Genomic DNA, 26500 nt, shown 5'->3' with positions numbered 1-26500 from the left:
AGGGATTGAATTTGCGATCTCCTGATGACACGGCCGATGCTTAGATGGTTGTGCCACTCGGGAGCCCAGGCGCTGTGGTCAACAAATGGCATAGCGTAACTGTTTCAGGTTCAGTGAAAAGACATCATATGTCATCTACATCTCACTCTGAAAACCTACTTATAGCTGAATGACAATTCAGGGGTTGCATCCTCTGAGGGCGTGAAGGCTGCTTACACCCGTGAAGCCTGAACCGAAATGAGACGATCTGCTCTACGGCGGATTTCACAGCGCCGCTCTTCCCGCCCTTAGCACTCCGCTCCTCTCAAGTTCTTTTAAAGTTCTTTAAAGATGGAGAACCTTCAGTTTGGTCCTTTAAGTTTTTCATTTATTCGAGCCGGAGATGTTTCTCTCTGTCGGCTCTTTGCTCCCTAAAACTGAACTAAACGATATTGTAAGTTTAGCTGCAGACCACATCTGCTTGATTAACATCTGTATCATCGGCTATTCGACGCAGTTTAAACCCAGTACTTTCATTTGAAGTGTCTCCTCAGTCGCCGCTCGCTCCTCTGTTCCCGAATCCTCGCCGGCACACAGTGAACCTCGGGATATGTTGGCTGAGGAAGGATCCACCTGGTGGGTCTTTCATTACCATGGAAAAGAAGGACACATTTCTCGCCCGCATTAAAGGAGCCTTTCAAAATGCGACAGTCTAGTCAAACCGCCGTGACGCAGTCGGCCTTCAGATGTAGCCTCCGAAGGACGCAGCACCTGAACTGGGACACAGCTTGTAGTCATGCAACTGCTTGCTACAAGCTTTTAGAGAGCTGTGGTGATTTTAGCGTGCAACTTACACCAGACAGTCTGCGTGAAGAGCACCTGAGACTGAAAAGCAACAAAATAAATCTGCAATACAATCTTACACCTCAAACCGCAGCATCTGCCACAACAGTCCCTACTCAACATTACACAACATTTTTCACAGTTCACATTTTATTTATTGGTAATGACGAGTAGTTGACGAATTGATGACAGTTGTGTGACCTTTACTGACTGGTACACTCTTAGAAAGAAAGGTAGTAAACAGTCACTGGATCAGTCCCCCTCCTGTCTCTGGGGTGGTTCCCTCAAGGCTCCATCTCAGTGCCTTTAGTCAGGGAACATAACTGAACCATAATCCACTGAAATGATCTGTTCTAAGCTGGACTGACTCCACACACCCCGCCTCGCCTCGCCTCCAGGCTTTTATTCTACTGCTCTGTTTTAAAACATTCGGTTATGAAAAGGAACAAACACCAAATTTTCACCTGGAGAACCTGATTTAAGCTCCACAATCAGACCTTAGAACCACTGTAGAACCTTTGAGGGAACATTTGTTTGTACCTTGACAAAGGAAAAATTGACCTCAACAGAACCTTTATTTCTAACAGTGTAGGGATGAGGGGAGTCATCAATCATCCTGCCCGTTTTACTGTAAAAATCAGCAAAAAACGAAGTGAAACTAAACATTGAGCCTGCTCTGCCACTAGATGCCGCTAGTGAGTGCATCAGTTTATTCTGTCAGTATTTTAGAGATGCGCTGTACGTTGCAGAAAGACCAGCAGATATTTTTGCTGATTTGCCATGAATGTGGCTCTAGTGCTGCTTCTGTCCTGAATGTGTGGCTCCTGTGGAAAAATCCACCGCAGATCTTTCACCCATTTTTCCATGAGTTTGAGTCGGGTTTGGGTTTCAATTTCATGCCCGTGCAGACTTCCAGGGCACACACAATTCAGAGTAGCAGCCAGATTGAGTCAATACTGTAAGCACCAGAGGAAGTATTATGTTTCTCTCGTCCAAAAACAATGGAAAACTCTACCTCTGCACACACACACACACACACACACACACACACACACACACACATTTGCGCATGAGGCTTCTCATGTGTCACTCAAACTTGACTGCAGAATCTATTTACAAGCACACATCACACACACATATACACACATTTGTGCACACAGTGTGACAAACAATACAGTGCCAATCCAGTAACTCAGGCCAGGCTGATGTAATGAGCCGTACGTCTATAAATGACGCTCTTCATTAGAGAACAACAACATTCTTAGAGGGTCAGCGCAATGTCCAGCAACTCAACTCACTACCACAGAGTGTCTACAGCCTCAACCTAGGGGTAAACAGGCCATTTGGAGGGTGAGGTGGGGAGGTTGGAGGATGGTTGTAAATAAATTAACCTGTATTCCCTTAAAATCACATAGACCTGTATTGCACAATATACTTATACTTTCCGTTTTTTATACACACACACACATATATATATATATATATATATATGCTGTCGGAACGAAACCCTGTATCTCCAATATGGTAACTTTACAGTAGAAGGAAAAAACTACTTTACTTTTAATGTATGTCAATGGAAACAACAGAAGTTTTGGGTCATTTATTTTGGTCCGTTTATCATGTAAGTTACACACCATGTAAAGACCAAAAGGCATTTTCAAATTATAACAAAAACTGAAAAACGACAAAAATGGAGATAGGAGGTTTTGTTCCAGCATCGGCGATAAACTCCCTTGAATACTTTCTATGTTCTATTATACACATAGACCATGGGTGAGCAACATGCGGCTCTTTTGCTGTCCTGTTGCTCCACAGCTGAATCAGATCAGTAGGTAGTAATAAAATAATCCTCCTCTACAGTAAAATAAAGCTCTGCTGATCCTTCAACACAGTTTAACAGTAAATGGTCTTAAACGCTGGAGTTAATGTAGAACTGCAGATTCACCCTTTAACCCTGAAGATCAGCGCAGACGGCTGGTCATCATAGCAACACAGACAACAGTCTCGCCCAGCTAGTAGCTACGAAACGGTAAAGAGAGAGATTTAAGACGAACATCGATAATTTGGAGATGAATGGACTTATTTGCGTTTATAATCACTTCATTTGGTTTTCTGATACATTTAATCTGCAACGAGAAACGGAAACACTAAACAGTCGCAAAGCTGAAGTCAAATTGTCCCGTTCCACCTTAAATGATGCAGCAGCTACATTCTGGCGCCTCAGACACCATATAAGGTGCAATGGGAAAATGTGAACAAGAAACTGGCGAACAAGAAGCGACTTCAGCCTCGTAAAAATCTAATGTTGAGAGACATAAACTTTCGTGGAAAAGTTTCCTGCTGGAGATGCGAGAAAAGCGGCTACAGCTGAGCTGAAGTTTAAAGCAGAGCAAAGTAAGTCTGTTTTTATTTATGTTCTATTTTTTAGTCTAGTACATAAATACTAGTACATCAGCACATACTGAGACATACTTACAGCCAAGATGGTAAAATAGACATAAAATGTTGTGGCTCCAAAGGTTTTTGATTTTTTTTTGAAAGGATTAAATGGCTCTTCTTAACATTTGGGTTGCGACCCCTGGGGGGAGGGGTAGGGTTGTCCCGATTGTTGTTGAGATGGAGGGGTAGGGTGTCCCGATTGCTGTTGAGATGGAGGGGTAGGGTTGTTGAGATGGAGGGGTAGGGTGTCCCGATTGCTGTTGAGATGGAGGGGTAGGGTTGTTGAGATGGAGGGGTAGGGTGTCCCGATTGCTGTTGAGATGGAGGGGTAGGGTTGTTGAGATGGAGGGGTAGGGTGTCCTGATTGCTGTTGAGATGGAGGGGTAGGGTGTCCTGATTGCTGTTGAGATGGAGGGGTAGGGTTGTTGAGATGGAGGGGTAGGGTGTCCTGATTGCTGTTGAGATGGAGGGGTAGGGTGTCCCGATTGCTGTTGAGATGGAGGGGTAGGGTGTCCCGATTGCTGTTGAGATGGAGGGGTAGGGTGAAGTGTTGGGGCTACATGGCCCTTCAAATGGAGATTTTTCAGAGGCGCACTACAAACATAGTGTTTTGAAAAAATTCCCAGAATGCCCTGTGAATCATCGGCATGATGGCTGTACAAGCGGCCAAAGAGGCATATTAACGTCAGTATTTCTCTGTTTAAAAGCCGCTGTACTGTAAGAACCATTGGAACAGCGTTTTATGGTCATTTCCTTCATAACACGCATAAAAATCGCCAGTACTGCAATGATGTCTCGGTCGCTACCTGGCAAAATTTCCCGCTCCACCTTAAATGGTGAAGCAGTTACGTTCTGGTATGTGAGGCTGCTGCTCCATTTAAGGTGGAACGGGAAATCGATCATGAAGCTGGCGATTAGAAAGCTAAGTTCAGCTTCATATCACCGAAGAATTCTTGGTGGTGATAATAAATAATTGCCCCCTCTTTTAAGGCGTATGATGCCCTAAATGTATTTAAGCAGTGAGGAGCTGAACTTTCCACTCCTCTGCGGTCACTGCAGGCTGGCAGGGTCGCCTACAGAGCAGCGCTAGTAGCTGTTAATGAAGTTACGTAGTTTTTTTTGTATGTGCTCTTTTTTTATTCGGCGACTCGTTTGATTGATTGATGTGTAAAACTGAAGTTGTGACTGAATCGCGAGCGCCGATGATTTTCAGTCTGATTATTTTTTCCAGGCTATTTTAAATACGATTCACCTGTCCTGTCATGTGACACATGAGTGAGATCACCACAGCTGGAGGCGGCGTATTGGAAATGGCCGGAAAATCTCGTCTCGTCTGTTTGTGTAAAAGTCGCTGACGACAACTGAGGACGTTTCTGGTTCTTGATGGGTCGTCCCATCTCATAGGGGCGAGATTTCAACCACTATCCCTTGTCACTCAGTTTCAAGGGGGAGGTTTACACTCGAAAACAAGGGGTAGGGGTAAAAATAAGAAATGGGATTGGGCCAAAGTGTCACCGAAATGTGTCCTGAATATGAAGGACTTTGAGTGTTTTGAGGCAGTAAATGAATGAACGGTGGTCTCTGACTTTCGCTCAGCTCGTAGGCCTGTACTGTGATAACTATGCACACACACAGCCTGTCAATCAAAGTGCCCATGTTAAATATTCATCCAGCTGACGAGTCCCTGCACAGCTCTCAGCTCTACTTAGGATGACGAGCATGTGTTTTAATGGACTACAGTGTGTGTGTGTGTGTGTGTGTGTGTGTGTGTGTGTTCAACACACTTGAGGTGGCAGCTAATAACCCCTGTGTGCCACGCTATGCTAGCACTAATTTTGCCTCAGTGATAACCAAGTCACTGTGCTATCCACGGTAAAACGCTGATGCTAAGGCCTTTAGGCTAGCAGACCCGATTTCAACTCAACCTAATTCCTCTCATACGAGTCTATAAAGGGGATAAAATAGGGCTTTTCTTCAGCTAGTGTGCAACAGATAGAGTCCAACCAACAAGCCAAACAACTTCACTGTATCACTGTGCAAAGTTCCCATCTATTCAACACATTTAGTCTTGGTATGAATTTATTAGCTTCTTTTTTGTGAAAATAGACGTAACTTCTAGACAGCGGTTGGGTAGCATAGTGGATAACACCACCAGCCTGAACACAGAAAAATAAATTAAAATAATGTCACGATTGGCCCCTCCCAGTCCTGCCCATGTGTTCATGTTTTGGTTTAGCCCCCTCGTTTTGTGACTCCGCCCCCGATTGTCTCCACCTGTTTTCCACCTGTCTCTCATTTTCTGTGTGTATTTAAGCCCTGTGTTTGCCCCTTGCGGTTGCTGGTCTTTGTGCTGATGTTTGCTTTGTTTGAATCTCTGTCTGTGTTGTTGGTTGTACTGGTGTTTGTTTGATTCTGGTTTATGTCATGTCTGGTCTCTGATCTATCCGTGTTGGCTCATTGACCCTTGATGTTTACGCAGCAGCCCTGGTTAGCATCAAGCTAATTGAAAGATATAAGCTTCCGCTGTGTCTTAACTACATTAGCCTCATAGCTCCAGTGCTAAAACTAAAAAAAGCAAACTTCAGACACCAAAGATTTCCTGGGTGACTAACCACATTTGGGTTAAGGAGGGGGTGAGATTAGACTGTTAACCGAACGATCACTTTAATATGAATACGTGGTAAGTTGTTAGCAGGCTGGGGTTGTCTGAAAAGCCGCATCTAACACACGCTGAAGTGGGAAAAGCAGAGCGAGGAGCAGCACATCTGCTGACATTCAGCACGTTAACATCCCCAACCATGCATTATTCATCCACCAGCCAGGGTAATGAGAGGGAGAGAGAGAGAGAGAAGGAGAGGTGCAGCAAGAGCGAGAGAGTTGAAAGGAGAGGAAGAGAAAGAGATAATCAGTTGAAAAGGAAAGCATGAATGGAGAGGTTGATAAAATGATAAAAGGAGGAGAAAGGATAGACGTGAAGGTCAGAAAAACAGGCAGAACCTGATCGTGGGTTTGATTTTAATGGAGGAAACCGAGCTTTGGTTGGAGTTTAAGCAGTGGGGGGGAGAGGGAGAGAGAGAGAGGGAGAGAGACAGAAAGAGAGGGAGAGAGAGACAGAGAGAGAGAGACAGAAAGAGAGGGAGACAGAAAGAGAGGGAGAGAGACAGAAAGAGAGAGAGAGAGACAGAAAGAGAGAGAGAGAGACAGAAAGAGAGAGAGAGAGACAGACAGAGAGGGAGAGAGAGAGAGAGAGAGAGAGAGAGACAGAAAGAGAGGGAAAGAGGGAGAGAGAGAGAGAGAGGGAGAGAGAGGGAGAAAGAGAGGGAGAAAGAGAGAGAGAGAGGGAGAATGAGAGAGGGAGAGAGAAAGAGAGGGAGAAAGAGAGAGAGAAAGAGAGAGAGAGAGGGAAAAAGAGAGAGGGAGAGAGAAAGAGAGAGAGAGACAGAAAGAGAGGGAAAGAGGGAGAGAGAGAGAGATAGAGGGGAATTATTTTTTGGATAGAACTCAAAATTCCACAGCAGACTGAAGTCCATCACACACTGATTGTGATAATAAACGTTCGCCTTTCGTGAACTTGTGCCAGCAGTGTGAGCTCATCAACCAATCACTGGCCCCGTTCACACCTGGACACTGAGTCTAGTATCTGAATCGTGTCCTGATTAGATTTTAGCCACGTGTATTTACACATGGTAGTCTAATGTGTCTAATGGGACGGAATATGCAAATCCGCTTGTTTACGCAGCGACTAATTACCAACTGTTTGTCTGTTCAGCCTCTTCGTCTGCAGTGTGTTCTGTACATTTCAAATCATCCCCAAACGCGGTTATCTTCCTCACAGACATGGACCACACACCTAGTGACGCACTGCATGAGGAGGGGGTTTGATTGTACTGGGAGGGGTTTTGCTTGTACTGGGAGGGGTTTCATTTGTACTGGGAGGGGTTGTGGTTGTACTGGGAGGGGTTTTGGTTTTACTGGGAGGGGTTTTGGTTGTTGAATGTATCTTGGAGAGACGGATGTGTTTACGCTGCTATAGTATGGCTCAAGTGCCTATGCGTCCTCCTCCTGAAGTTCTCCGACGGATCAGATCTGAATCTGTTTTAAATGTCTCTTGCATGTTTATGTGGTTCGGCCTCATCCAGATATAATCTTGATGCTCACAAAGTACGAAGTGACTAAGTATAAACATGACCACCATTGTATCTGGCACTGGCATGGCAACAACCAAGTTGATGTTGTCCCAGCAACGTGAACTTTTTTTACACACGCTGCAGAAAGACTTGTTTGCCCTCTGCTTCCTCGTGGATGGTGGTAACATCTCCAAAAGCAGCTGAAACTGAAATCTGCATGTGTGTGAAAACAGACGGCAGTATCGGAAACAAGCCAGCAGCATCGCCACGTGTGTCCACTCACTGTCCACTCGATTAGACACTCCTACCTTGTCGGTCCACCTTGTAGATGTAAAGTCAGAGACGACAGCTCATCTGCTGCTGCACAGTTTGTGGTGGTCATCCTCTAGTCCTTCATCAGTGGTCACAGGTCGCTGCCCACAGGACGCTGCCCACAGGACGCTGCCCACAGGACACTGCTGGCTGGATATTTTTGGTTTGTGGACGATTCTCAGTCCAGCAGCGACACTGAGGTTTTGAAAAACTCCAGCAGCACTGCTGTGTCTGATCCACTCAGACCAGCGCAACACACACTAACACACCACCACCACCACGTCAGTGTCACTGCAGTGCTGAGAATGACCCTCCACCCAAATAGTACCTGCTCTGTGGGGGTCCATGGGGGTCCTGACCACTGAAGAACAGGGTAACAGAGTATCAGAGAAACAGTCTGTAACTGTAGAACTACAAAGTGCAACTATACGGTCAGTGGAGCTGATAAGATGGACAGTGAGTGGAGAAACGAGGTGGTCATGATGTTACGCCTGATTGGTGTAAATGACTGCAATAAGACATTCAGCAGCGTAGCCGTTATAGTAGCTATCTGGTTTCTTTCTGTATTAGCCCAAAAGCGTGAGATGTCCAGATTTACCATCACATACTCCACAATTCAAACCAGGACGTCTGGCTCTAGACAGCAGTGTAGCTTCGCTATAACGGCCGGTGCGCAACATAACAAGGGCTACGTTCTTTCTCTCAGCAGAAACGTCTGTTTAATACGGTTAAGCCAATATATGAGAGTAATACGAACACATAAAGCATCACACATCCATAACTGTGTGTGTGTGTGTGTGTGTGTGTGTGTGTGTATTCTGGATGAGGGCCGGTAAGATAATAGCCCCACAGCGGACACAGAGCACTAATTTGCCTCGATGACCACAGAAGCCCCGCCCATTATAAATGGACCATCTGCCTGCATTATTCTGGCCAAAGTAAGGACGCCCGAACCAAAATAAAAGCCCTTACACACATGCGTGCTAAAGCTGCATGATATGGACAAAATACTAGTATTTTGCTGCTGTCGGAACAAAACCTCGTATCTACATTTTCAGTGTTTTTCAGTTTTTGACATAATTTGAAAACGCCTGTTGCCCTTTACATTGTGTGTAAATTTCACGAAGAACAGACCAAAATAAACGGACCAAGATGACGTCTGGTTCCACTGACGTACATTAAGAGTAAAGTAGGTTTTTTCCTAAAAGTTACCATTTCAGAGATACAAGGTTTTTCTTCAGAAAAAGATGAGCAGTCCGATTTCCTTTTACCAGAAAGTAATTTACTACAGTTTAAGAGAACTAATAAATAACTGATTACTTGACTTAACTGAGTAACTACCTCAGCACTAATGGTTAGAGACTCATTTGCACCGTCCAGCCTTCTGCGATATCAGCGCTGCAAAGACCAGCATCACAATCACCATTAACAAACAATATATTGCGCAACTCTAATGTGAGCGCGCACACACACACACACACACACACACACACACACACACACAGAGTTCCCAAAAAAGTAACCACACACGCACACACACACACACACACACACACACACACACACACACACACACACACACACACACACAGAGTTCCCAAAAAAGTAACCACACACGCACACACACACACACACACACACACACACACACGCACACACAGAGTTCCCAAAAAAGTAACCACACACACACACACACACACACACACACACACAGAGTTCCCAAAAAAGTAACCACACACACACACACACACACACACACACACACACACACACACAGAGTTCCCAAAAAAGTAACCACACACGCACACACAGAGTTCCCAAAAAAGTAACCACACACGCACACACACACACACACACACACACACACACACACACGCACACACACAGAGTTCCCAAAAAAGTAACCACACACGCACACACACACACACACACGCACACACAGAGTTCCCAAAAAAGTAACCACACACACACACACACACACACGCACACACAGAGTTCCCAAAAAAGTAACCACACACACACTCGCTTGGCCTCCTGTTGCCCCTCCTCCAGCCTTTTCTCACTCCAACAGACGTGTGATCGGAGTAAAAAAAGCCAAGCTGAGTTAAATATCCATGGAGATGCACTTCAGTCTCTCTCTCTCACATCCATCCCATTACATCCCTCCATCTCCTACCATACATCCCTCTTCTATCCATACCATCCCATTCTGTCCCATTCATCCATTTGTTCCCATTCCACCCGACTCTGTCCCGTCTGTGTCCCATTCCATCCATCATCCATCCTGTTGTATCTCTTCATCTCATGCCATCTATAAATCCCATTCTATTTCACCTGCTCATCTGCACATCCTATCTGTTCCATCTGTTTCTGTCTGTCCATTCATTCATTCACCTGCGTATTTCATCCGTGCAGTCCATCTCTTTCTCTATTCATTCATTCATTCATGCATTCATTCATTCATCTGTGTATTTCACCTGTTAAGTCCATCTCTTTCTCTCTCTATTAATTAATTCATTCATCTATTTATTTCACCTGTTTAGTCCATCTCTTTCTGCCTCTCTATTCATTCATTCATTCGTTCGTTCGTCTGTGTATTTCACCTGTTTAGTCCATCTCTTTCTGTCTCTATATTCATTCATTCACTCATTCATTCGTCTGTGTATTTCACCTGTTTAGTCCATCACTTTATGCCTCTCTATTCATTCATTCATTCATTCACTCATTCATTCGTCTGTGTATTTCACCTGTTTAGTCCATCTCTTTCTCTCTCTATTAATTAATTCATTCATCTATTTATTTCACCTGTTTAGTCCATCTCTTTCTGCCTCTCTATTCATTCATTCATTCGTTCGTTTGTTCATTCACTCATTCATTCGTCTGTGTATTTCACCTGTTTAGTCCATCTCTTTCTGTCTCTATATTCATTCATTCATTAATTTATTCGTCTGTGTATTTCACCTGTTTAGTCCATCTCTTTCTGTCTCTATATTCATTCATTCATTTATTCGTCTGTGTATTTCACCTGTTTAGTCCATCTCTTTCTGTCTCTCTATTCATTCATTCGTTCATTCATTCATTCATTCGTCTGTGTATTTCACCTGTTTAGTCCATCTCTTTCTGTCTCTATATTCATTCATTCATTCGTCTGTGTATTTCACCTGTTTAGTCCATCTCTTTCTGCCTCTCTATTCATTCATTCATTCATTCATTCATTCATTCATTCATTCATTCATTCGTCTGTGTATTTCACCTGTTTAGTCCATCTCTTTCTGTCTCTCTATTCATTCATTCATTCATTCATTCATTCGTCTGTGTATTTCACCTGTTTAGTCCATCTCTTTATGCCTCTCTATTCATTCATTCATTCATTCACTCATTCATTCGTCTGTGTATTTCACCTGTTTAGTCCATCTCTTTCTCTCTCTATTAATTAATTCATTCATCTATTTATTTCACCTGTTTAGTCCATCTCTTTCTGCCTCTCTATTCATTCATTCATTCGTTCGTTTGTTCATTCACTCATTCATTCGTCTGTGTATTTCACCTGTTTAGTCCATCTCTTTCTGTCTCTATATTCATTCATTCATTAATTTATTCGTCTGTGTATTTCACCTGTTTAGTCCATCTCTTTCTGTCTCTATATTCATTCATTCATTTATTCGTCTGTGTATTTCACCTGTTTAGTCCATCTTTCTGTCTCTCTATTCATTCATTCGTTCATTCATTCATTCATTCGTCTGTGTATTTCACCTGTTTAGTCCATCTCTTTCTGTCTCTATATTCATTCATTCATTCGTCTGTGTATTTCACCTGTTTAGTCCATCTCTTTCTGCCTCTCTATTCATTCATTCATTCATTCATTCATTCATTCATTCATTCGTCTGTGTATTTCACCTGTTTAGTCCATCTCTTTCTGTCTCTCTATTCATTCATTCATTCATTCATTCATTCATTCATTCGTCTGTGTATTTCACCTGTTTAGTCCATCTCTTTCTGTCTCTCTGTTCATTCATTCATTCGTTCGTTCATTCATTTATTCTATTAATTCCAGTTTTAGCCTTACTGACCTGCTGTTATGGGACTGTTGATCAGGTTTCCCAGTGTCCATACCGTTAACAGACAAACTGTACATTAACAATGACATCAGCGTGACTGATGACCACAGTCACATATGGATTTGTGTAATAAACGGAACGAGTGCTAAAGCTAATCGGCTAATCGCGTGGCTCTGATTGCAGAGCCTGAATCTCATCTCATCTTCAGAAACACACAAACCATGTTCCAATCTGTCTGTGGTGGCGCGAAGGAGCACAAAAATCTGTTTGTTGTTGTCCTTGCTGTGTGTGTGTGTGTGTGTGTGTGCGTGTGTACGTGTGTGAGCATGTGTGCGTGTGTGCGAGCATGTGTGTGCGTGCGTGTGTGTGTGTGTGTGTGTGTGTGTGTGTGTGTGAGCGCATGTGTGTGCGGGTGTACGTGTGTGTGTGTGTGTGTGTGTGAGCATGTGTGTGCGTGCGTGTGTGTGTGTGTGTGTGTATGTGTCCAATCTGCTTTTTTTCCCACCACTGTGATGCATCCAGCTGACAGAAGAAAGCGCCAGAGCAGAAATAAGTCCTTTAAGCGCAGCTTCGGTGTGGAGACGTGGAGAAGCACGCATGCGCAGAGGAAGGTCTGAGGAGTTTGCTGTTCTTGCTGAGCAGAGCGCTTTTTTGGCAGGTAGCAGTGAAGAGGTTTTTGGGTTTGCTCAGAGCAGAATGCGCTGATCCAGATCGGAATATGTGCACCTGGAACACGGGCTCATTAAACATGCAGAGGCGTCTGAATTTACCAGGAGCTTCAGACACAAACGGGTGTAGAAGCGTGAGATACACACACAAACACACTCGGCATTTAGCTACGCTCGTCGGCCGCCTTATGAGACGCCACTAAGGTGCATGTCGGTACACACTGTAGTTCATCTGTTGCTGCCCCTCTACCCCACTCATCACTGGACAGTTTCTGACCGCTGCTGTCCAGATATAATTTGGGTGGTGGTCCATTATAAGAACATCAGACACAGTGGCATTGCTGGGGTTACGTATCACTACTAGGTTGATGATTTGGATGAGCCTGAACATATCCAAGCTTTACAAATTCTCTGCCTATCTGGAACCTATCTAGAGCCCTTTCTGAGTTTATTCAAATTCTTTGCCTAGCTAGCGCACATCTAGAGCCCTGCCTCAGTCCATCCAAACTCCACAAATTCTCTGCCTATCTGGAACCTATCTAGAGCCTGTCCTGAACCCATCCAAACACTTTGGAACCCATCTAGAGCCCATCCAATCTCTGCATTTCTGGAACCCATCTAAAGCCCTGTCTCAGCCCATTCAAATTCTCTGCCTATCTAGTACCAATCTAGAGGCTGCCGGAGCCCATTGAAATTCCTTGGAACCCATCTAGAGCCCAGCCTGAGCCCATTCAATCAATACAAATTCTCTGCCTTTCTGGAACCCAAATAGAGCCCTGCCTCAGCCCACCTGAACTCTATAAATTCTCTGCCTATCTGGAACATATCTAGAGCCCTGTCTGAGTTCATTTAAATTCTCTGCCTATCTATAACCCATTTAGAGCCCTAACTGGGCCCATTCAAACTCTCTGGAACCCATCTAGAGCTTAAATGGTTCTTTGCGTTTGACCAAATTTTCAGACTGATGGAGAATGTGTTGTGTTCTATATAGAACCTTTTGGAAAATGGTTCTGTATGGTAGCAAAATTGGTTCTGTCAAGCTGTCAGGTTGTAACAATATTCAAATTTTTTCAAAATCATATAGAACCATATATAATACATTCTGTATCCATTTAAGCATGAAGTGGTTCTATATAGAAGACGTGGCTTTAAACAGAACTATTGCCTTTACTAAAGAACCCTTGAAGACAGATCTTTCTAAAGGGTGTCGTGACGTTTTTGCCATGGAATCATCATGATCAGCCCTCTAATAGCTTTGTGAACATGAGGAATTCTGGATGTTAATCATCACAGCTCTGGTCCTCACCTCATTTCTTCACCTATACATTGGTCCTACCTGGTTTCACAGTATTGAAGACGGTGAACTTCTGAGTGGTGGTGTATCTGATATAATGGTAACTCACTGTTTAGGCTTAAATGCATAGATGCACATTTGTATGGATGTTCACTAAGACCCCCCCCCCCAGAGCCCCCCGCCCCAAGTGAATAACAGGCACATAACTGCATACATGCTCCGTCTGTCTATGGGACTGCTGAGCGTAAGTTCTATACAGGCCCATAACTCAGTGTTCTAAGGGCTAATCAGCACTGCTGCTTTAGTGGCTCCCAGATGCTCCACTGTCAGCTTCCACAATCTCAAACACACACTACCGCACATCCAGAGCCTGTCCACAGCCCATTCCGACTCTCTGGAAACTATCTGGAGCTCTGACTGAGCCCATCCAAACGCTACAAATTCTGCCTATCTGCAACCTATCTAGAGCCCTAGCTGAGTCCATTTCAATTCTCTGTCTATCTAGGTCCCATCTAGAGTCCCGACTGAGCCCATTCTGAACTCTATAAAGTATCTGCCTATCCGGAACCTATCCAGAGCCCTGTAAGTTTATTCAAATTCTTTGCCTATTTAGTACCCATCTAGAGCCCTGCCTCTGCCTATCTAAACTCTTCAAATTCTCTGCCTATCTGCAACCTATCTAGCACCCTGTGTGTGCCCATCCAAACTCTCTACCTATCTATAACCCACCTAGAGCCCTGCCTAAGCCTATCCAAACTCCCTGGAACTCATCTAGACCTTTGCCTCAGCCCATCCAAACTCCCTGTAACTCATCTAGACCTTTGCCTCAGCCCATCCAAACTCCCTGGAACTCATCTAGAGCCCTGCCTGAGCCCATCCAAACTCCCTGGAACTCATCTAGAGCCCTGCCTGAGCCCATCCAAACTCCCTGGAACTCATCTAGAGCCCTGCCTGAGCCCATCCAAACTCCCTGGAACTCATCTACAGCCCTGTCTGAGTGCATCCAAACTCCCTGGAACTGATCTAGAGCCCTGCCTGAGCCCATCCAAACTCCCTGGAACTCATCTAGAGCCCTGCCTGAGCCCATCCAAACTCCCTGGAACTCATCTAGAGCCCTGCCTGAGCCCATCCAAACTCCCTGGGACTCATCTACAGCCCTGTCTGAGTGCATCCAAACTCCCTGGAACTCATCTAGAGCCCTGCCTGAGCCCATCCAAACTCCCTGGGACTCATCTACAGCCCTGTCTGAGTGCATCCAAACTCCCTGGAACTGATCTAGAGCCCTGCCTGAGCCCATCCAAACTCCCTGGAACTCATCTAGAGCCCTGCCTGAGCCCATCCACACTCCCTGGAACTCATCTAGAGCCCTGCCTGAGCCCATCCAAACTCCCTGGAGCTCATTTAAAACCCTGCCTGAGCCCATCCAAAATATCTGCCTATCTAGAACTCACCTGGCAAACTAAATAAATGGCCAATAAATGTGCTATCTAACTAAGCAAAGACATTCTCTATGAAACACCTTAATTCTCCAACAAACATCAGTGTTCTCCACCAAATGCCATCAGTCTGCACCAAATACTGTCACTCACCCCGCAGCATTAATGTCCTCAGCAGGATCAGAAGTTCTAGAGTTTGTTTTGACTGTGTACACAAAGCTTTCACACAGCTTCAGTCACTTTTCCCTGAAGACAGAGCTGAATCTACAATGTCCTGTGAGCCTGAAATACTGTCCTTCTGTCCATCTCTCACAACGAGGAGAGACACTGGAGAGGGAAGAAAACACAAACCTTTCTTTAAATACGGTGTCAGACTGTAGATGTAAGTATCGGTATGTATTAATAATACTAATAATTCTGTGTAAAACTAAGAAACTATTTATATATTTAATTTCTAGTCAAAACAGCCATTTAGTACAAATTATTCATTTTTCAGTGAAACAACAGAAAATACATTTTACACAATCACACAGAATCCTCAGCAACCAAGTCTAACACTAGATGTTCGAGTGTTTAGTGTCTTCTTTCCAGCTTCCGCTCTTCTCAGCTCCTCAAAGGATCTGCAGACATGCCTCCAAAGCTCAGTCTGAGAAGCTGGTTGATGATTTTCTGAAGTAATCAAACCCATTCACTGGTGCTGGGGTGGTCAGTCCACCATTCAGCTTCTTTGTTTGGTGTGTCTGTCTCCTTTTCTCAGTGAGGTTCTTCTTGATCAGCTACACGTCCTTTCAGACCCACAGTGCTGAGTGGTCTTCTCACAGTGGAAGGATGGACAGAAACACCTGTGGATGTTTTCAGATCTGAAGCAGCTTGATCTTCTCCTCTCTCTCAGAGATCTCCTTATAAATATCTCTTGAAACATGAAGAACCGGACATGAAATATATGAAAGGTGGCCTCTGATTTTGTACAGTACTGTATATATAATAATATGTCCCGTTTGTATTATATACACTGATCAGGCGTAACGTTCTGACCACCTCCTTGTTTCTACACTCACTGTCCACTTTATCAGCTCCACTTACTGTATAGCTACACTTTGTAGTTCTACAGTTACAGACTGTAGTCCATAGTCCACCAACCAGAAACATCCAGCCAGCAGTGTCCTGTGGGCAGCGTCCTGTGACCACTGATGAAGGACTAGAGGATGACCAACACAAACTGTGCAGCAGCAGATGAGCTGTCGTCTCTGACTTTACATCTACAAGGTGGACCGACAAGGTAGGAACGTCTAATAGAGTGGACAGTGAGTGGACACAGTGTTTAAAAACTCCAGCAGCACTGCTGTGTCTGATCCACTCGCACCAGCACAACACACACTAACACACCACCACCACGTCAGTGTCACTGCAGTGCTGAGAATGATCCACCACCCAAATAGTACCTGTGAGGGTCCATGGGGGTCCTGACCACTGAAGAACAGGGTAACAGAGTATCAGAGAAACAGATGGACTACAGTCTGTAACTGTAGAACTACAGAGTGGAGCTATACGGTCAGTGGAGCTGATAAAGCTGATAAAACAAGGAGGTGGTCATGATGTTATGCCTGATTGGTGTGTGTGTGTGTGTGTGTGTGTGTGTGTGTGTGTGTCAACGTACGTATATATGAAATGAATTTCCTGTTGCTGTAGCACTGAAACGCTGAAACAAAGCAGTTGAGCTCAGAGTAAAACACACTGCAGGCTATTTTTGGAGGAGCCGAAGCAGCTCACTTTCACACTCACTGGGACATATTCGGTTTCTCCAATCCTCAAAACCTTTTAGGAGTAACTCTCTCCCCCCCCCCCCCCAACACACACACGCATACTCATATACACACTCATCATCATCTTCAGCACGATGCACGTGCACACACACATGCAGAAATCTTCTTTGTCGTTCTCCTCACACATTTTCTCTCGCCCACTTCATATTGTCTACTTCTGTGAACTGACGAGCAGGCACTTGCCTCCGTTGCCAAGGGAACAGGCCGAAATCAAATAAAGCCAACAGGAGCTGAGTGACATGCACACTCATCCGCGGCTACACCGCTGATGTAACACACTCACGCATGCACACAAACACCATCAAAACAACATCAACACCAACAGAAGCAGCGATACCCCAAATATAATACAGCCTCCGGAATCAGCACCGAGCTAAAAATGTGCTACAACAGCATAAAAAAAGCATGAAGTCAATCATCAGCTCATTAACCTCTTTCTGCAGCGCCCCCTAGTGACCACTCCACTGGTCTGATATTTGTGATTAATAAAATAAGACTCTGTTTTCTCTCTGTATGTGAAATGATACACACAATAATCTCAGTTCCAAGAAACAAGATTAGAGAAGAGCATTGGACAAAAATAAACAGTACAATATCGACTATATGTGACAATAACAAGGAAATCTGCTGAGCTAACACTAGCTACGTCAACTAAATTAGCTGAGTAATGAGGGCTGACTAAGCTGTATCTGATTCTAAGTAGATAAACACCATCATTCTCCACCAAACACCATCATTCTCCACCAAACACCATCAGTCTCCACCAAACACCATCAGTCTCCACCAAACACCATCATTCTCCAACAAACACTATCATTCTCCACCAAACACCATCATTCTTCAACAAACACCATCATTCTCCACCAAACACCATCAGTCTCCAACAAACACCATCATTCTCCAACAAACACCATCATTCTTCAACAAACACCATCATTCTCCAACAAACACCATCAGTCTCCACCAAACACCATCAGTCTTCAACAAACACCATCATTCTCCACCAAACACCATCATTCTTCAACAAACACCATCAGTCTCCACCAAACACCATCATTCTTCAACAAACACCATCATTCTCCACCAAACACCATCATTCTTCAAACACCATCATTCTCCACCAAACACCATCATTCTTCAACAAACACCATGATTCTTCAACAAACACCATCATTCTTCAACCTCCATCCATCCATTATCTAAGCCGCTTCTCCCTCAGGGTCGCGGGGGGTGCTGGAGCCTATCCCAGCGGTCATCGGGCGGAAGGCAGGATACACCCTGGACAGGTCGCCAGTCTGTCACAGGGCAGGCAGACAGACAGTCACTCACACCCAGGGGCAATTTAGCATGTCCAATTGGCCTGAGTGCATGTCTCTGGACTGTGGGAGGAAACCGGAGAACCTGGAGGAACCCACACAGACACGGGGAGAACATGCAAACACCACACAGAGAGGACCCCGGTCGCCCGGCTGGGTAATTGAACCCAGGCCCTCCTCGCTGTGAGGAGACAGCGCCACCCACCACGCCACGTGCTGCCCTCATTCTTCAACAAACACCATAATTTTTTACCCAAGATTATCAACCTCCACCAAACACCATTATTCTCCAACAAATGCCATTTTTACCCAACACCCTAACTTACCAAGAAGCACTAATGTTCTTCAACAAACACCAAAATTTTTTACCCAACACTAACACTCTCCAAGAAACACCACTGTTCTCCAACAAATGTCCTTATTCTCCTACAAGCTCCACTGTTCTCTACTAAAGACCATCATTCTTTACCCAACACCATCACTCTCCACCAAACACCACCATTCTCCAACACCAATATCTGGCACCATCATTTTCCAACCACACACCATCACGCTTATAAATTCTACAGATTACAATCACATTTAGCCTGTAGCTATAGTTCACAATTAGGCTATGCTAAGCTATCAGTTCACAAGGCTAAAACCTCATAGAAACTAAGACTTGCTAAACGAGTGCTGTTCCAGAGACGTTCATTTTCTTCTGTATTTCCAACAAACGAGCCGAGATCAAAAGACACATTTAAAGCTTTTAACAAAATTGGCTGAAATATTTCTTAATTTCACCAAAATGTCACAGAAAGGAGCCGAGGTCAGCGCAGTGAGCTCCACTGGACATGAGAGCATGTTTTAGTAGTGGTCACCATCACACCACATCACTGCTCATTTGCATAAAGCTGAGCTCATCTCCATTGAGTGTCTCAGATCGTTCACATCACCATGCCAAGCAATGTGCAGCGCAGGCCAACAGTTTGGAGGTAAGGCTTTATTTTTTATTCTTCACAAACTCGTCGCCATGTAGTACGTTCAGTTCTGAAGGGCCCAGAAAACTGAACTTTCCTCACTTTTCTGAAACAAAATAGCTTCAAAATGTAGCGTCTGCTCCTCAGTCCATACGGCGCTCGTACAGAGACACTAAGCTGCAAGAACAGCCTGTTTTGAGTGAGCTGTTTTGGGACGTCACAAAAACCAACACATTTACACACATCGGCCTCTTCACACCAAACCATTTAGCCCTGCCTATTTCAGCTGAAGCACAAGGAGTGTTTCAGCCCCTTTTAACGGGGCACAATACAGGGCAGCCAATCAGAACAGAGCTCATTTGCATCGTCTCAAAAGCCTGTTTAATTCTAAGGTGCAAAGTAGGTTGGACAATAGTCCTATAAAAATTAATTATGAAAGTCTGTGGTACATAAAACTCACAAATATATATAAACCAAAATAATAGATGTATGAAACGGGCCCTTTAAGACTTACACCTATCAGGCATAATGACGCATCATGACTACCTCCTCCTGTCCATTTCATCAGCTCCACTTACTAAACAGGTGCACTTCGTAGTTTTTAAACATTGTGTCCACTCACTGTCCACTCTATTAGACACTCCTACCTCTAGTCCTTCATCAGTGGTCACAGGACGCTGCCCACCGGACGCTGTTGGCTGGATATTTTTGGTTGGTGGACTGTTCTCAGTCCAGCAGCGACACTGAGGTGTTTAAAAACTCCAGCAGCACTGCTGTGTCTGATCCGCTCGTACCAGCACAACACACACTAACACACCACCACCACGTCAGTGTTACTGCATTACTGAGAATGACCCACCACCCAAACAGTACCTGCTCTGTGAGGGTCCATGGGGGTCCTGCCCACTGAAGAACAGGGTAACAGAGTATCAGAGAAACAGATGGACTACAGTCTGTAACTGTAGAACTACAGAGTGCAGCTATACAGTCAGTGGAGCTGATAAAGTGGACGATGAGCGGAGAAACGAGGAGGTGGTCAGAACGTTCTGCCTGACCAGTGTAGTTTGAAAGGAACAGTTTGGAGAAAACTTCAAATGTAGTTGATCAGCCTGGACACGTTTGGCGTCTGACGTTTGCTCCTTTAGTTGTAGCACTGGAGCAGCAAGACTAACGATGAATGGAAGCTTATACCCCACCAATTAGCGTGCACACCTAAACCATCAGTGACTGTCCTCACAGCGTGTGGCGCCGTTCAGCCTCTCTAACAGACCTGATGATGTGGTTTCAGACACTGTGTGACTCACAGTGCACACCTGCAAACATGGAGCGAAAAACTGGAGAGGAAAATCTAAAGGAGTAAACTTCAGACACCACACATTCAGGGTGGGGTAAGGTGGCGTTGGGGGGGGGGGGCAGGTTTAGACTTTTAACCAATCACGTTAATGTTATGGATTATAATAGAAAATGTCGAGAGGAAGATTACATAATCATTTTTTCTAGGCTAACGCAGCGGTCAGCACGGGAATTTTCATGAACACGCGCTGCTGGACATCAAACCAGGCTTTACATCTTTCTGCCAGGATGTTTCGTTTACATGTGTGAGTATATTACCTTCTCTCTCTCTCTCTCTCTGTCTCTGTCTCTGTCTCTGTCTCTCTGTGTCTCTCTCTCTCTCTCTCTCTCTCTCTCTGTCTCTGTCTCTGTCTCTCTCTCTCTCTCTCTCTCTCTCTCTCTCTCATCACTGTTAACTCTGAGACTACAGAGGCCTCCTGCTTGTTATGTAGCAGCTCTCTCATCCAAACCTACGCTCCATTCCTCCCTCTTCTCTCTCTCTCTCTCTCTCTCTCTCTCTCTCTCTCTCTCTCTCTCTCTCTTTACTCACCATTCACCCAGGGATGAGGCACAGCATTTCCACCTCAGCCTACGCACAAGCAATCACATCTCTTTCTTTACCTCCTATTCTCTCTCACTCTTTATCTCTTTCTTTTTTTTGTGCCACCCCCCCCCTTTTTCTGTGTGCTTCACTGTTGGTTAAAATGTGGGATTGTGTACTTAAGAAGCCCACCTGAGAGAGAGAGAGAGAGAGAGAGAGAGAGGATACCTGTCCAGGAGAGATAGAGCCAACATTACATAAATGCTTCTTGGCCACTTTATCAGAAACACGTACCACGAATCTGCACCAAGAGCACCCTACTCATTAGAGGTGTGTGCCGTCGGATCGGATCGTAAAAAGTTCCGCTCGATAAAATTCACGTCTGGTAGGAGTGAGTTTAAAATCGAGCACATTATATTGCTTATATTACACGCTATGCTGTTATGTATCATAGAGAGAACTATAAATGACAATAATACTAACAATTTGTGCACATTAAGGCACAAAGGTGGATGTACTTGCACATTACAAGTTTTATTTAGAGACATATTACACTGAGTTTTATACTGCTGACTCAAAACACACACACACAAAATAATAATCACACTACACAAACACGTCAAAACACCTTTTCCACAATGCTATCTACTAGCGCCCCTATGGCACTCTGGTGGTATGTTAGCGCTGAGCTAACAGTGACTGACATTGACATGTTTTGGCCATTCTAGACTGAAGCTTGTAGAAGAATTTCTGTCTTGTGTTCTTCTAAAACACACAGTAATGTGAGCTTGTATGTGTTCTGTCATTCCTAACAGCTACCCGGAACACTAGACTGATCTCACTGTAAATCAAAGTGTGACTGGTTGATTGTCACTTCCTCGTTATGTTGGTAGATATTCTAGCGTGTAAGGCCTTCAGCCCAGCTCCTGAAGTCCTGACCAATGGGAGAGCAGCTTGGCTGCATCTTCCAGGACATCACAAAGAAAACAATGACTGGATCGTTTTCAAGATTTCAATCCTTAAGATTTGAACCCTTTTGTTTCCAAACAAAACAACTAGCTTAGAGTATTACTAGAATACCAATGGAGTTCAAGTTCAACAAGCTGATTATGTTAATTTAAACATTAACTTAAAGCTACAGATGTTATGAAATCGTTAGACTTTCTCTGTTATTCGCTCTCTCACTGAACTCCACCCACACCATCCCTCCACCTCATCACCACGCTGTTTCACACCCTCACACACTCACGCAGGGGTGAGACAGAGGTAGAGAGAGAGAGAGAGAGAGAGAGAGAGACAACATATGAAAGAGGTTACCACGTGCGAGCACAGAGCGAGAGTGAGTGAGAGAGGAAAAAGAGATTGAGTGAGTGAGTGAGTGAGTAAAAGAGAGAAAAAGCAGAGAGTGAGAGAGAAAGGGGCCAAAACATGGAGAAAGAAAAGAGAGAGTAAGTGAGAGAGGAAAGAGAGAGCGAGTGACAGAGTGAGAAAGGAAAGAGGGAGAAAGTGAGGAGAGAGCAGAAGAGAAAAAGAGAGAGAGAGAGAGAGAGAGAGAGAGAGAGAGAGAGAGAGAGAGAAAGAAAAGAAAAGAAAGGAAAAAAGAAAAGAGTGTGGGTGAGAGAAAAGAGAGAGTTAAGGATAGAGTGGAGAGAGAGAGTGAGAGAAAGAGTTAGTGAGTAAAAGAGAGAGTGAGAGATGAAAAAGATAGAGCAAGAGAGTGCATCAGAAAAAGAAGAGAGAAGTACTGAGGCCAAGAGTATCTGTGGAGTGATCCACTTCACTCCATCACTCCATCATTCTATTAGTATTCACACACTAATACAACCAGAGAGCTCAAGCAGAGAACAGAGAGAGAGAGAGAGAGAGAGAGAGAGAGAGAGAGAGAGAGAGAGAGAGAGAGAGAGAGAGAGAGAGAGAGAGAGAGACAGACAGAGAGAGAGCGAGAGTTTCTTATGCACCACAGATTAGGAATAAGACATTAACAAAGCCAAGAGAAAGAAGAGAGGGAGATTAGAGAGAGAGAGAGAGAGAGAGAGAGAGAGAGAGAGAGAGAGAGAGAGAGAGAGAGAGAGCTTACCTTTGTGGTTACGATGCAGAGGCAGTCCATGGTAGAGAAAGCCCAAACGGGGGAAAAATCCAAACACCCCAGTCCCCCCTTTCCCTCACCCCTGCCTTCCCTCCAGCTCCTTCTCTCTTTCTCTCCCCCTTCTCTCTCTCCTTCTCTCTCTCTCTCTCCCACACACACATGCACACACACTCACACTCCTGCCTTTCCCCCTTTTACTGCTCTTCTGTGTCTCTCTTTGGACTGACTGAACCAGAGAGGGAAATAAAGGATGGAGGGAAGGAGGGAGGGATGGAGGGAGGGGGGAACGTAAAAGAGGAAGGGGAGGGACGGATTGAGAAGGTGGGATCCGTATTTCTGTGGAAAGAGAAAGAGCGGCAGAAGAGGAAGAGCGCGTTCTTACGAGAGAGGAGATGAGAAAGAGGAAAAAAAAGCAGGAGAGGAGGAAGAGGGGGGATGAAAGGAGGGGAAAAATGGGTACAGGGGAGGAAGGATGAGTGCAGTGAGGAGAGAGGAGGTGATGGAGGTGAAGAGATGGGGGACCGCTCCGGCGAGAACGAAGAAAGGGAAGAGAGCGGAGGACGAGAGAGCGAGAGAGAGAGAGAACAAGGGGGGGGGCAAGATAAAGAGAAGATGTCAGAGGGAAAGAGAGAGAGAGAGAGAGAGAGAGAGAGAGAGAGAGAGAGAGAGAGAGAGAGTCACTTATGCATCACAAATTAGACACATAAAATATTAGACACAGCAAAGCGAAGAGAAAGAGGGACAGGAGGGATACAAAGAGAGAGAGAGAGAGAGAGAGTGAGCGAAAGAGGGAGAGAGAAAGAGAAAGAGAGAGAGGGTGAGAGAGGCAGAGAGAGAGAGAGAGAGAGAGAGAGAGAGAGACAGAGAAAAAGAGACAGAGAGAGAGATGCTGGGAAAAAACTGCTCTGGTTGCCGTGGCACTCTGCAGCTGTTGCCTTAGCAATGGTGCAGTTGTTGCCGTGGCAATAGCGAGGGTTGTTGTCATGTGGCTGAGGCTCAATTGTGGAGAGCAAAAAGGAGAGAGAGAGTATGTAATAATCAGAGAGAGAGAGCAAGAGAGAGAGAGAGAGAGAGCGAGAGAGAGAGGATGACAGTAATTTTAATGTACCAACTGGTCCCCTTTAGATGAGCTCAATTTATCTCTGAAATGAGCGAGTGAGGAAGAGATAAGAGAGAGAGAGAGAGAGAGAGAGAGAGAGGAGGCTTCTTCACAATCCATCTATTTATAGCGAAGCCGTCATCACAGACACTCTTATTTGCTTCTTTTCATGCCTTTGTGCGCGTTAACGCTCATACTCCCTCATTACTGTAACACTGCCTCCGATTCCAGCACCGCACACAGCTGGACGGAAAATGAGGGATGGAGTGATGGAGGGAGACGACAGGGAGGGATGGAGGGAGGCGGGAGAGCGTAACCCCTTCGTTATGACAGAAATGAAGCAGGGAAAGGAGGAGAGAAAGGATAGTGCTATTTTTTGGACCAGAATGGAAAATCCGTTCACACTACGGCTTTAAGACAGTGGGCTGTACCACTGGACGGAGGTGAGGGGGGTGCCACAAGTGTCACAATCCAAACGTTACTACCCTTGTTACTGAACAAAGGCCACCGAACCCCGCCCCATGTTCTAAATGGTGCCGGACTGTATTACTGATGACGCGTGAGGGGTCAGGATGTAAACATCAGCACCTCTTTGGCTACGGAAAAGCAGCGCACTCCCTGCACCCCGAATGAACTCACCCAACCAGGGAGCAATGGTGCAGCAATAAAGCAATTCTCAATGATGAACACATGCTTATTCCCCCGGGTGGAGAGGAGAGGCGAAGATCCAACCTGCTGCAAAGTCCTCGGTGACCTTAGTGAACTTTACAGCTCAGCTCACTCTCGCACCTGCACAAACACACAAACAAACACTTATACACAAACACAAACTTCACAGGACGAGAAAAAACAGCCTAAACTTCTAATGGAAGTAAAGCTACGTTCACGTTACAAGCCTCGTTGCTCAAATCCGATGTCTCTGACTCGATGGTTCACATTGTGACTCAAATCGGTCATTAATGTGATGAACCGACTCCTGAACTGACCCTCATGAGCCCCTCCTACTCAGTGACGTCACGTGACTGAATCACTGCATCATCAGCACAAACTAACGAGCAGAACGAGCTTCGCTGAGAAGATCATTAACTCTGATCAGCTCTCAGCTTCGTTATTAGAGCCAGACGGAGGAGGAAAAGGCGAGATGAGCTGCTTTGCCACCGTTTACAGGCTTTAACGTCTGGTAACATGGTAACGCAGTGGGGAAAAAAGCACATGAATTCCGATCTGAGCATCACATTAAGGTCACATGACCACGAATCGGATACGTATCCGATCTAGGACCACGTATGAAGTGGCTCAGGTCTGATTCGAAAAGATCAGATTTGTGTTCACACAGCCCTGAAAACAAAAAAAAATTGTGCCACTTAAACCTGGTAATGTGAACACAGCCTAAACTTTTCCAAGTAATTCTGGCTGGTCCTTAGACGTGCGGTCCCATTGGTCCGTTCATCATGAAATTTTGAAACATCATAAAGGTAACCTTTTTTTTTTCAAATCATGTCTAAAAATGAAAAACAAGGTTTTGTTCCATCAGCAACTGTATCTACGACAACAATAAGAAGCTTCTATAAAACGCCGGCCAACATAAAATATGATGAATAACACAATTTATCAGAAAATAATTAATAGTAGAACCCAAGAGGGAGTGTGTTATGGTGAAATACCATCCCGGCTGTGATTAGGTGTCCGAAGATCATCACCGCCGTGATGTTACTGGTGATAACTCCCTCCTCGAGTGTCTCTACTGCTTTAATACAGCAGTTAAATAAATACAGTAAGAAATGAATAAACTGGCCGTGAACGCGGCTTTAATATGTTTTAATGTTCAGTTCCTTCCTCCTAATTAGAGCTCCTTAACGAGCAGCTCGTTGATACGTCAGAGTAACGAGCTCCGCCCACTCGCTGCTCAGCCGGCAGTTCGTTCTCCAGCTCCTTACACTAAATTCCCAAACTGTCGTCACCACTGAGCAGCTTTTCAGTCGGCGGCTGTGACAGAAGAACAGCTGAACAACCTGGAATCAGCCAGAAATGAACCCAACACCATTCGCCAGACGGGTCTGATCTTCAGAGTCGGACCAAATCAGACTGAGCCGTAAAACTGACCCAATATCAGGTTCAGCTCAGTTTGGTCAGTTTGTCCAGATCAGTATTAATGTTGTTTTGTTCCAGCCGGTCTGTGAAGCTTCTT

At 44.9% G+C, this 26500-nt stretch overlaps 1 protein-coding gene across 1 annotated transcript in view; it reads right to left on the bottom strand.

Moving 5' to 3' along the window:
- LOC108415172 (disks large homolog 4) overlaps positions 1-23316 on the bottom strand; it is a 203913-nt gene extending 180597 nt beyond the window's left edge. The window contains exon 1 of the mRNA XM_037533555.1: positions 23205-23316. Within this exon, the coding sequence (XP_037389452.1) occupies positions 23205-23234 (30 nt within the window). The 5' untranslated portion in view covers positions 23235-23316. The remainder of the gene's footprint in view (positions 1-23204) is intronic.
- Positions 23317-26500: the final 3184 nt, after the last annotated feature.

This window comes from Pygocentrus nattereri, chromosome 23, assembly GCF_015220715.1.
Source record: "Pygocentrus nattereri isolate fPygNat1 chromosome 23, fPygNat1.pri, whole genome shotgun sequence".
Classification (NCBI taxonomy): domain Eukaryota; kingdom Metazoa; phylum Chordata; class Actinopteri; order Characiformes; family Serrasalmidae; genus Pygocentrus; species Pygocentrus nattereri.
This window is presented reverse-complemented; position numbering and strand designations above follow the sequence as displayed.